This window comes from Melampsora larici-populina, assembly GCF_000204055.1.
Source record: "Melampsora larici-populina 98AG31 unplaced genomic scaffold MELLAscaffold_7, whole genome shotgun sequence".
Classification (NCBI taxonomy): domain Eukaryota; kingdom Fungi; phylum Basidiomycota; class Pucciniomycetes; order Pucciniales; family Melampsoraceae; genus Melampsora; species Melampsora laricis-populina.
In genome coordinates this window covers 1,286,099-1,298,862 of record NW_006768771.1, presented here as the reverse complement: position 1 = coordinate 1,298,862, position 12,764 = coordinate 1,286,099, and the positions used below count along the sequence as shown (strand labels likewise).

At 41.2% G+C, this 12,764-nt stretch overlaps 4 protein-coding genes across 4 annotated transcripts; 1 reads left to right on the top strand and 3 right to left on the bottom strand.

The window, feature by feature from the left end:
• Window positions 1–4,123: 4,123 nt before the first annotated feature.
• On the top strand, window positions 4,124–4,954 carry MELLADRAFT_95264 (uncharacterized protein; the record flags this gene model as incomplete). The annotated part of the gene is made up of 1 exon (XM_007406920.1): window positions 4,124–4,954. The coding sequence occupies one exon, from the start codon at window positions 4,124–4,126 to the stop codon at window positions 4,952–4,954; it is 831 nt and encodes a 276-aa protein (XP_007406982.1).
• A 1,381-nt stretch (window positions 4,955–6,335) lies between these two features.
• On the bottom strand, window positions 6,336–8,309 carry MELLADRAFT_77054 (family 18 glycosyltransferase; the record flags this gene model as incomplete). Its single annotated transcript, XM_007406771.1, has 8 exons — window positions 6,336–6,734; window positions 6,801–6,943; window positions 7,019–7,083; window positions 7,170–7,565; window positions 7,674–7,723; window positions 7,898–7,907; window positions 7,994–8,083; window positions 8,179–8,309. The coding sequence occupies 8 exons, from the start codon at window positions 8,201–8,203 to the stop codon at window positions 6,671–6,673; spliced, it is 843 nt and encodes a 280-aa protein (XP_007406833.1).
• A 954-nt stretch (window positions 8,310–9,263) lies between these two features.
• On the bottom strand, window positions 9,264–9,569 carry MELLADRAFT_95262 (uncharacterized protein; the record flags this gene model as incomplete). Its single annotated transcript, XM_007406770.1, has 1 exon — window positions 9,264–9,569. The coding sequence occupies one exon, from the start codon at window positions 9,567–9,569 to the stop codon at window positions 9,264–9,266; it is 306 nt and encodes a 101-aa protein (XP_007406832.1).
• A 1,490-nt stretch (window positions 9,570–11,059) lies between these two features.
• MELLADRAFT_60884 (family 18 glycosyltransferase) lies at window positions 11,060–12,136 on the bottom strand (the record flags this gene model as incomplete). The annotated part of the gene is made up of 4 exons (XM_007406769.1): window positions 11,060–11,144; window positions 11,232–11,374; window positions 11,490–11,542; window positions 11,719–12,136. 4 exons carry the CDS (start codon window positions 12,134–12,136, stop codon window positions 11,060–11,062), a joined length of 699 nt encoding a protein of 232 aa, XP_007406831.1.
• Window positions 12,137–12,764: the final 628 nt, after the last annotated feature.

Below are 12,764 nucleotides of genomic sequence, written 5' to 3'. Positions count from 1 at the left end.
TACAAGACAACAAGTGACATCCTGATGTCATCACATTGGATGTTCAAAAAAACAGAAACCACATTAGGCCCTCCTCAACCAGATTCACTGCTTACTGTTCCAATGCTTGATACAATGACACTCTCAAAGGTCACACCTCAACTCAGTTCTGAAAGGCAAACCCACAGCTACAACCTCCTGATTGCACCAACACTTTTCACAAAAACAATCATTGCACTAGAGCCACCATGGTCATGGCTGTGGAAGACACCTTTCAGCAATTTTTGTATCACAAATGAAGTGTGGAGACCTTTCATAACGTAACAAGTGTGAGTTTAATCAATGAAGAAGGTGAAGAGCACATGTCCAAATACTTTCAAAAGCTCCTCGAAGAGAATGGAGCAACATCTCATTTAGATGCTCCTCTTACACCTCAACAAAGTCCTGTATGAGTGTGGAAACAGATCCACCACTGAAATATCAAGGACACTTCTTCATTAATCCAACCTTCCATATTCATTCTGGGGTGAAGCAGTGACTACTGCCATGTTGTTTGAGAATTTTGCACCAGCAGCCATTACCAACAGCCTCTCAGTGTATGGATTTTTGTATGGCAGTCCTTTTGATTATCCATGCCTGGAGCCTTTTTTTTGTTGGGCTTATGTTCTGATTCCAAAACAATTCCAACAAAAATTTGACAACCCATCTTTGCAGGGTATTTTAGGTTATCAAGTTGGGATGAAAAACTATTGTGTCAGACTTGATTATGGTTGAATGGTGTAATTTCATGGTGCTACATTGAACTGGGTGCTTGGATTTTGAGATAACACCCAAACCCTGGATGTGGAACTTGAAGAGCTTGTTCAGGACAAGATTTCTACACCTCATATGCCTTGTCCTACATCTCCTGAAAGCACCAAAACTCCTTGACCTGTTGCCATCAGCTTATTTCCTTCTGAACCCACTGAACCTCTTCCAGTTTCAACTGATCCAATTCCCACCAATCACATATCAAGAAGAAGAACTAGCCTTTCCTCATGAAGACAAAGCTGGGTCAGGAGATAACAATGATGTTGCTGAATGCCTCACCAAAAGACTCAAACCAGGCTTGGAGTGGCAAATAAGGGCTGGATCACCAAACAATATCTCCAATGACATCAATTTAACCAAAGGCCTTCCTAAAGGTAGTAAAAGAAAATTTGTCATGGCAAATTCCTCCAACACACCGCAAAAAACCTACAAAAAAACACTCTCATCCTCTGAGAAGTAGGAATAGGATCAAGCTATCCTGTCTGCAATCAAGAACATGACAAGGCAAAAAGTGTGTGATGTTGTTGCTCTTCCTCTGGGTCATTGTGCAATTGGAACAACATGGGTATTCAAGAAAAAGCACAGAGATGAAGGTGAGCTGCTCAAAATCAAAGCCTGACTTTGTGCTCAAGTGTTTCTTCAATTTTTTGATGTCAACTACAACAAGACTTATGCTCCAACTGGTCAAAGTGTGGATTTTTGAAGTGTGCACATTTGCAGTTGTGGAAGATCTAGATGTGATTCAGATGGATGTGTTGGTTACATTCTTGAATGGCATTCCAGGTACAATAATCTTCATCAAGATTCCAAAAGGCTATGCTGTCAATGGTTCAACAGCTGAAGCAGTTCTTAAACTCAATCAAGCTCTGAAAGTATTGTATGACACAGGATGGCTTTCTTTGCAACAATATCACTCTTTCCCTCAATGTCAGATCCAAGAATTTTTGTACCAGATGACCCTCATTAGAGATGTATTGTGTTAAAAACATGGTCACTCAGTAGGCTGTCAATATAAGACTGTGTCCCAAAACACTTGGACATTTTCATGACTTTCCCTCACATGCACTTAATCGAGAACTATTGGCCATCTAGTTTATTTGGATTGGTTTATATACTTACTGCTATTGTTCCTTGATTGAGGGCTTGAGGTGCTCCTGTAACAAACAATCCATCAAACAAGAATCAGTCCATTAGGGTACCTGAAGCAAAATGGTTGCAGCCATGTTTTTCAAAAACATTGAGTCAAAGTTTTTTTCTGGCACAGGAAAAAAACATGGTTTGGCTCTAATTCATCATCCCCAGAAAAATGGCAGTTTGAAATTATGTTTCTGGAAAAAGTGGCAGGAACAGTTTTGCTTCAGGCGCCCTTAAAATTAAATGCTTCTGGTTTCACACTGGGGAGAAAATCAAGTCACATTGACATATGATAGGGTGTGTTGATAAAGGGTCACAGAGTGCACACACATTCACAGTCAGTCCCGACTCCCAGCCGTGTCACACTGAAACCTGGTCACAAATGTCCTGTAGGCATGTGGGAGGCCCTGTTGATAAACAAAAAGTTTTTCTCATTCAACATAAGCAGTACACAAAAGTCAAAAACCCGCATAAAACTCATATGAAAAACCCTGTCCAAACCTATTTGAGTTTCAAGATTTCCTGGCAAAAATCCCAAAATCCAAGTGGGTTGGAACAGGTTTTTTGTCAAACAGGTCTTGATGTTTGTGTAGCACTATAGGAGCTCCATTTGATGTCCAGGTATGCTCATATAGCCTCTAACTAAACTTTGATAGATACATAATGGCAATATAGGTTACAATCATAGCATTTATACCACATTTTTGCACCTAAAACAAATTCAAGGTGTGCCCTGGTTGACCCTGAGTGATTTTTGGATTTTCTTGCGTCTACCCAAGGCCGGATTGGGTCCCGCGGCCGGATGTGAACCTTCAGGGCCGGGTCGAAGCCTCAACGCGGTTGTTTGTGCACTCCCTGACCATGATCAACATCTTGTAGTATGATGTGACTCATCTTTTGACCCAGTCTTCTGTTTACACATTCCTTGAACCTCATCAAATCACGTCGACCTCAAGTATTGGAAAATGAAAGCTCAACTGATGGTCAAGCCAGCAAGGGATCTTACCATGTCCAGAGCTCCTTGGGCAGACCATTCGTTGTTCGAGTTAAACAAACGCGTTTACGGTTCTCTTTATAAATCGGGTGTATCAAAAAGGAGGACGGTTTAACTCTCCGCTGAGTGGTGTTGACGTCTAAGCTTAACTAAGCTCCTCTTCCGACGCGGCCACCTCCATTCTCGAAGTTGACATCACGAGTCCATCTTGATGGGCGTGAATGTCAGTCTACAAATTTCGAACGCATGAAATTTCAACGAATGGACGATGGATGTGATTCGGCAAATATGACGCAGCTTCCATTCCCATCTCTGACGATGATGGAGATTCAAACGGCTCGATTTTTGCACGGGGAAGAACTACATACTTGCCCGTGCTTCTTCAGCAGACCCATGTGTGATTAGACAACGAACTCGTAAACTTCAACGTATGTTGTTGAAGGTTGTTCATTTCATTGTCTGTTGATTCGTCATTGAGAGCGAAGGTTGTATGCAAATGACATCACGAGCTGAAGCACATTGTCTGAATGTGTTATCAGTTGAGTTACATTGTCAAACTCAGCAAATATCGAACGCTTTACAAGTTGGATAGACGATCGACAATCAGAGGGCGATCTATACCCACATTCTCAATCGTTTCATCAAAGCACCAACCCAATTGCTCACTGGAAGGCTGATCAACACTTTGCCTAGTTGAATAAAATGGAAGCTAGTGGCAGATCAACCTGCCAATGGGGTCCTTCATGAGCGCATGCGAAGGTCCTATCATCTAAACCGCCCAATAAATGACTTGGCGATTGTCCTGCCATGATCATTCAAAATCAGGACACTTCACGGCCGATAAAACCAGGTACCAAAACATTTCGATGGAATCCATTTCGGTTTAAATAACATTCTGACCCTCTTCTCATTTCCACCCGAATTTTGATCATCCTTACTGAGCTTTATACCACATCTTCACAAACACACACACACGTTCCATCATCAACTAAATCTTTTTTCAACTTTATCTTTGTTTGTTTCAAGAAGTCTTTTCCCCACACTGTGTTTCACTTCACCTCGTTTCACCTACACAAACTTTTTTTATTCTTAAACGTAAGTGACGATATTCAATTCACACAATTATTCATGCAATCGTCATCGTCATCAAATTCTTACCTCAATTACAATTTCTCTCCACTTTTACCTCTCAAAATTCAAAGCAACATGAATCCAAGTCTTCAATCTTACAATTTTCAATACAGAGGATCATCCAACGAAGGCTGCAAAAAACGAGATCATTCTGTTGGACCAGTTTCCCCATTACCAGAAGGGATGAATGAAAACCTTACACCTTTTACTTCGCAACAAGCTTCAGGAGATCAAATGATGATGATGATGAGAGATGATACCATTAAACCTTCTAATCAATTACCTATCGCTAAACGGACTAGATTAGACGAATCAAACGATCAACCTGTCGTCCAATTACACGTTAGAGAGGCTTCTAACTCAACTCATGCACAAGATTGTGGACCTGCCGAGGTTGATCAACCGATGCTATCAGCAATCCCTGCTGTTAGAAAGAACAAGAATCGTGGCTTGAGTATCTCAATTCCTCCTGTTGGGCCGACTTTCCAACATCAAGGATTGGCTCCTTCACCAGGAGGAACGAGTACCGAGGATCCAGTGACGCCATTATATCAAATCGTTCACACTCCTACTATCGCACCTGGCGCACCTGGGCCAGGGAATATAGATGAAATCCGTCGATTAGAAAGAAGTTGGGCTACTAATATGAGGGAAGATGATCAAATCTCACCGGATTTTCCTAACTTTCAATTGGGTCAAGATGGTATGAATCAATCTCACGATTTACTTCAAGCTAATCGTCGGGATCCAAATGATGGTACTTCTGCGGCTTTGAGAGAAATGTTTGAATTAACTGCTTCCGCTAAAACTCCTACTTTTACACCGGAATCGTTTTCTCTTATGTTTAAAAAAGATGAAGATCATCATGGTTCCAATGGGAGTCAACCTTCTACTAGCTCTCAATGAAGATTTATGGCGAGGATTGACGATTTGTTGTTCTATTGTTACACTCCTTTATCTATTTATCTTTTGAAGAGTTCTTACGTTTATTGGATTCATTCGTTCCATTTTTTATTTAGTTGATTTGGATCTGATTATAGCTATACACTCACATTTAATCATTTGCAAGTATAGCTCTTATATTTCCTATCCTCTTTACATCTTAAGATCGTTATTGTTTTCTTTCTCTTCTGTAGTACAACTCTCATCATTATCTTTTTCTTCAATCAACTCTGGCATTTTCATTTCTTTCTCTACTTTCTTCAAGTTTAGTTTTTTGTTGTATGTCAAAAGTGTTTATAATCAATTATGTAAAAGAAAGTTTTTTGTATCACATGAGAAACGATTTGAGTTGATGTGTTTGCTAACAATCTGAAGTTGAGATGATAATTTTGAAAAGACTATCAACTTTGATTATTTCTTGGATTTTGCTTGCCTACCAAGTAGTGTCTCTGCACCTCTCTCATCACTTTATCTTAGTTCCTATGGGATGAATTGCCTACGCACAAAGACATTGCCAAGTTTAAGCCCCTGGATCATAGTGTTCAGGGAACATCCAATTAGAATTGAAGCTTATGGCTATAATCTGCATAACATCACTTAACCTTAATCTTACGAATAAATTGCTTGTTCTATTTCGCGCAATTCTGACGTCTATTTGAAACTCAAAATGATTCAAAGAAGATTCAAAGACCAAGTCCTTCTTTATACAGAAACTTGACCAAAGATGAAATTCAACGCAACGTCAAGTGATGGAGGTAGGATAACATCCAAGATATATACGAGAAGATTAAGGAAGATGGGTTGAGGTCAAGAAGATTGAAAAGTTTGTGGTGATTGTTCCCTACCTGGATATTCCTCTAACTCTTGACTTCGGTGACGACGTGTGCTCCACCTTTGACATATGCTCTCTTTGTTTCTCCATGAGAATGGTGACTTGTTGCATCTTAAGAAGCAACGTGACGTTGATGATACTGGAGTTTCAAGTGGCACAATAGGCATAATCGAATGAAACTCATATCGATCGGGCAAGGTTTCGGAGGCCTACCACCAGCCTCGGGAGGAGAACTCTCGAGGTTGCAAACCAAAGGCCTTTTGATGATAAATTGTTTCGTTACCTTTTGTTCTCTATCCAAAGCTGACCGCACACATTGTTGGTCCATGTTAAGACGCATTGCTGGCACAGTGATTTGGTTATCCGGGCTTGTATGAAGTCGTCCTCAGTATTTGCAAAACAAACAGAGAAGTTTCAGCCAAATATGGGTAAGAAAAATATCAACATTCTCTTTCATTGATTTCAAAATAAAGACTCTTATATCTAATTCATAACCCAACACTCCTCAATTTTGGAATAATAATAAGAATGCATAGTACATAGACATTGGGAAATTGGATGACGATTAGGTTTCTAAAGGAAATCTACAAATACTTTTTATGGAGTAAAGAGAAATTAAAACAAAACAGGAAATCAAGAAACCCGAAATTCCACCTTAAATCGCATCAAGTTTTCACTTTTGTATTTACCAGTTGCTTTAGTATGTACCTTATGGTAATTCTTCAAATGAAATCTGTTCAGAATGAAAATTATTAAAGATTTTAATCAAAACTGAGTTACTGAGAGGTCATTTGAAAAAAAACAAATCATAATATAACACTTGATCATGAACACTCCAAAATTACCGATTATTCCAATTTTGATGTTTGATGTGCAACTTGTTCCCAATCTTTCCTAATCAAATTCTCGATCCTGATTTCAAAAGATTCAACATACTTTTCATTACAGAAACAAATAAATTAAAAAAATCAAACATACCGTTCTAAATAAGCTTCCTTCTTCATATCATCAGGAATAAATGGTTCGGTTAGAGGGTTCTTAAGAATAGCTTGAACTGCCTCTAGTACATCTTCTTCACGATGATCCTGAACGTTATATACGTATGGTGGATCGAAACGTGCCTAAAGAAACGGATTGAGTTTAATGATAGTCAGAGGAAAGTGAAAGGGTGGTTTCACCACAATAACAAAACTCACCAGATAAGGATGCTGTGAATGCCATTTTGATCGATCTTTGATTGATCTTCGACCTAACCAAACAGCTAATATCAATTTGAACAAAAATTAGTAAGTCACTTGATCAAGGGTATAAAAACAGTAAAAAGGAAATCAGTCAAATCTTGCTTACGGTTAATGAAAGGAGTTCCAACACAAAGTGCTTCAAGAGGGGTACTAGGTTGAACCGGTCTTCCTATTCCCAACAAAGCACGATGGTGTTGTAATTCAGACATAAACTCATCCCGAGATGAACTACCGATATCATCCAAACCCGGCCAAATATCTGAATTGGTTTCAAACTCATTTTCCGGCTGAACTGTTCCGACTGTAAATTTGACACCAGTTGCGTTTGTCACTTCAGTGAAGATGGTAGGTCTGAAAAGTTGAGGCGTTGGTGGATGGAAATATCCTCGATCACGGCCTAAGACGTAGATCTTATCTGTTCGCTTTGAAGGTGGGACAACTTCGAATCGGTGACAGTAGTGTTCAATGGTTAGACCTAGGTAAGTAAATCCCAAATCCTCCTCTATGCGCCAGGTCAAAAGCGTTCGAGGGAAGGAGCCGGAGGGAAATTATGAGTCAAATTGATCAAAACTCAAACGTAAAATAGATACGAGCCGAAGACCAAGCGTACGAGGATAGAATGTGAGATGCCACGGTCGACCAAGTGGATGTCCAATATCCCTATTCGAGAAAAAGCCATACGTCGGTAGGTAGCAGGTGAATCACCCAGATGAAAGCGAACAGTTAGTAATCCGACTTTCGATCGTATGAGTGGCAAGTTGTGATGGATTCAGAAGGAAAGATCAATCAGACGGATAGTGAAGAGATGTAAAAAAAATAGAAAGACAAGCGTACTGTCCAAATCCTAAGATTTCGGGCCAAAGAGTAAAGTGTAGTACGTCAACAAAGCATCAGAAGCGAGTCGATAAAAGAACCAGGGCTTTTACGTACCATCAAAGACAAAGATTTTGTGACTTGGGATACCTTCGGGATTCGAGTTTGACTTTGCACAGACCCTACCGTTCTGCAGACAATGTGAGGCTAGTAGGGGTGGAAGATGCGAGGGAAAGGGAGAAAACCGTTTAGACAAGGTGTGGTCTAACATATATGCATCGGTCAAATGTGCAAATGCCAACCTGACAGAAAGTCCCCTACCACCATACTGACGTCATCACCAATCAGTTTGTAAACTTGATCCAGCCTTGAATTCGTCTCATCATGACTCTCGCCTCCGATGATCAAGTATGGGTATTGAAGCTGCTTCAGTGCCCATATGAACGCGTCAGCCCCTGTGAACAAAAATTTAAAGACTTTCTTGGTTAAGCGCAATCCGGATGTCGCGAGAGACGAAATCATCCAAGGAAAACTTTGACCAACAGATGCCTTCACCAGCAGGAAATGTGACCTTTTTGTTAAACATCCCATCAACCACTCGTACGAAGTGAGCAGAGCCAAATAAGACTGATGTTGAAAAGACGGGCAATGCAAATCAACTGCTATCAGTATGAAACGGATAACACGTAGGAAGCTAGAGGGAATCAAGAGGTACATGGAATACTGACCAACATGCTTGTCCTTAGGGGTGCAATGTAACAAATGTGGTTGGTGATGACATTCGATCAAACGAGCGAGAGTGTCTTGATTATTCGATCTCCATCCTGATTCACCTGTTGCATGAGGGAAAACACGCATGGCTTGGGTTCTCGGAAGGCTAGGGTCTTGGGATTGCACGAAATCATGTGGTCGACTGTGCCATGGTTTACGCTTGACGCTGTGAAGGTTGTGAGTAAGGTTAGGTGACGCAGAACGTTCGCGCGTTGTATCTCGATGTTTGCTGCTCGGCCGCCGGAGAAAGACGAAGACCAAGATAGTAGTCATCAGACTGAAGATGACGAAGTAGCGGGTGGAAAAGCGTGCCATGATTCGAATATGATTGAGAACCTGAAAGGTAAAGACAAGTTGACGGTAGCCAATGATAAATGAATAAATGCGTTCAAGGATTCAGATTCGGAAAGTAGAAATCGATATGAACCTGGGGTGGCCCTTGCTTGAGTTAAACTAATCAGAATTCACAATTTAAGACTTCATCACAGTTTCCACCCAATCGGTCAATTTCATCGTACATCCTCTTTGTACTTTAAAAAAATTTAATCAGATCAATCTATGATAATCGTGGAACATTGGTCATCATAGTTCGATAGCACCGACACCGACATCATGTTCAACCCAAGCATGAAAAGTAAACTAAAAAGCCCGGCTTGCCGTCTTGACTCTTCATCGCTGTCGATCTCGGAGTAGTTCCAGGTTCCTCTCGGAGTTCAAATCTTTCTCTGGAGAATTCCAGACAGAGTGACGTCACACGCGTGTAACTAATTAGTGGTATACATACACTCCATTCGGTAATCATGAAATACCTGAAAAGACCTGAAAACCAGGTTGATAATTGCTCACTCTCAGCCAGTACAAATGCCGTTTGAGAATTACTTTGAGCCCGTGGATTGTACTTGTAAGTTATCCTTTGTGTCATATAATACGGCCAAGAAACAACCTGCTCTTCTCCTGATTTGATCTGTTTCAATGTAGTGTGAAGTGCAAGTATGTCGCAAGTTTCTTTCCGGACAGAGTGGTTAGTGGACTGGAATCAGTTGAACAAAAGATCGCGTGGTCGACTGATGTGTTAGGAGAAGTTGGGGAGTTCAAGGTTTGTCCTTCAGTCGAATCATGAGCATATTGAATGCATGTGTGACCACGAACAGCCAGAAGAGTCATCGCAAAAGTAAACATGGTCGGTCATATGGTCGATAAGGAGATGACAAGTGGATATAGCAATGAGATCAATTGCATTCGAAGACCATCAAGTATGTAGGCTCAAAATCTTTCAAATCCAAAGACGCCTATGGCAGTCTGCCTCACTCATCCAATCTGAACTTGACTTTGATTCTCTGCCTCAGACCACACTGTAGAAAGTGCAACAAAACATACACAAACTCCTCTGGAGGATTAGCCAATCAAGAAAAAAAAACTGCAGCTGAGAAACATAACATATTACTTGCTTGCTTCAGTTGAATCAAGACGGATTGATTATGAAAGATTTATTACACCTGCTTGAGATCCTCTTCTATCCACATCAAATCAATCACATCCAACGCTCCTTGATGTGGACAACATTCATGTCTCTCAGTCCTAAGGCGGTTCAAGGTGATGATGGTCTGAATGAAGAGCTTATAGATTGTTCAATTGATCGATTTGACTCAAACATAACGCCCCTAAAGAGAGGTCAGAGTTTCGAGGTTGATATCATTTTGATATAATTCACAGTATGGCAAGTAAACTGAACACGAGGACTTCATCCAAAACAATTTCTTGAAGTCAATGTTGGCTCTCAGTTCAATCATCAAAAACTCATTAAATCAGGAAATTTCAGCGTTCCAGGATTGGATTTCTCCATAACCAAACTAGCATAGAGGTGAAGAACTGTTGACGAGTCTTCAAGTCTTGCAGTTGTTTACCTAGATTCTTTTGTTCCTGATAAGTATCCCCATTTTCCTTGACTTTTTGGTTTTGATTCGTGTAAGAAAGTCATACTGAGCCACTTCACGAGGCATAGAGCGAGTCTCAACAAGCCCCAAAGGATTGAAATATCGATGTGCGATTGTAATTGCTATTTTTAACTTATGAAACAAAGAAGCCATGATCCCGATGGTGAGAGGAACTAAGACACGAAAAGGTATCTCATGTGCAGCGATACCGCCTTGAACACGCGTAGATCCGCTACAAATCTCAGCCTGGCGACAATACAATACCCGCAACGGATCAGCCAGATTTGCGGAAGGTTGATCCCAAGATGAAGATGTAGGTGAAATTCCCTGTGAAGAGCGGGATGTGGTATTTGTTTGTGGGCATTAGTGTGTTCCAGATCAGCTCTACGATGTACAACACAAACTCTATCTAAAGGGTTCTGATCAGTGGGGCGCAGTCAATCCGGGCGGATTCCCGAACCTGCTAAACTGCGGGTCGCTATGGGGTGTTGGCAGTGGTGTTTGAAGGAGATGGTTTGGATCGAGAAAGCTCTAGCCAGTTTTTGGTTACCAAACCGTCAATTCTATAGAAGGGATGTAATGAAAGGGTTCAGAAATATTTTTGACTATAGTATGTTTCATCAAGAATAATCAATGAGAATTTTACTAACCGTGCAAGATAGGCTTCTTTCTTCATGTCATCTGGAATGAATGCTTCCTTGAGCGGATTCTTCATGATAGAGTCTACCGCTTCCAAGAGGTCCTCCTTTCGATGATCTTGTACATTATAGACGTAAGGTGGATCAAAATGCGCCTGTTTTCAAAAGACGAAAGCCCCATAAGTCTTGAATTTATGATTGAAAATTAAATGCAGCTCCAAAAATTTGGTTCAATGTGCAAAGAGATTCATCTCAGAATGCTACACTTACAAGATAAGGATGTTGGGTGTGCCATTTTGAACGATCGGGTTCGCTTCGGCGACCTACCCACACAGCTGTAGTCCAAAAATTTCATCAAGAAAAGTGGGACAAACAAAGTTAGCTTGCGAGGTAGAAACATCGACTGGACTAAAGGTCATTTCGCAGAATTTCTAGTGGAGATTGAGCCAGTATTGAAGGGGTGGTGGAATGATAGAAGATCTCGAAGCAATTGGCTCACGGTTGATGAACGGCGTTCCGAGACAGAGAGCCTCTAGCGGGCTGGAAATCTGTGGTGACCATCCGAGACCCATTACAGCTCGATGATGTTGAATTTGGTAAATAAAATCATCTCGCGACAGGCTACCGATATCATCTAGACCAGGCCATAGCTCGTCTCGCTCATCTCCATGTACTTTTGAAATGGATTTCTGGACTGTTCCAATGGTGAAAGAGATACCAGTTTCATTGGCGATTTCTTCAAAGATTGTGGGATTCCAAAGGACTGGAGCCGGCTTGTGGAGGTAGGCTCGGTCTTTCCCCAGAACGTAGATTTTGTTGACACGTTTCGAAGCAGGAACTACACCGAAGTGATGGCAATAGTGCTCCAAGGTGAGGCCTAGGTAAGTGAATCCTTTTTCTTGTACTGTGGAACACATTGTGAAGGGATAATTGAATAAGTTCTCGGGGAATATGACATTAAGACAATTAAAGTGAAAAGTGAGGCATACAAGGGTAGAATGTGAGATGCCATTGTCGACCTAGTGGATGGCCCACGTCTCTAAGTGGGACGTACGCAACGGGAGACGAACAGGCAATCAGAAAGAGCAAGGGGTCAGCTTTCGAAGAACAATTACTCTCAAATAAAAGAATCCGCGCTGTTGAAAAAAGCTGCACATACTGTCCGAACCCTAGCAAATCAACAGCAACAAAGGGGAAGCGGGCTTTAGATAAGCAGATTCTCATGCCTCGGGGGACTGAAGTTTACAAGCAGAGGAAATTACCCACCGTCAAAAACAAACAGCTTATGTGTCGGGATACCATTCGGGAACGAGGATGTCTGGAGGCAAAGCGGGTTTTTCAAACATTGGGGCACTGATCAAAGAACAAGTCACAAAAGTGGTCCAATGAAACCGATGATCAAAAGAATCAGCGTCGTGTGACTCGTATGCGCTGAGTGAGCTTCTGGCAATTACCTCGAGCGACGCATTGAAAAGGATATGATTGTTTTGAAATTGAGAGAAAACTGGGCTCATACCTGATAAATAGTCACCCAAAACCATGCTG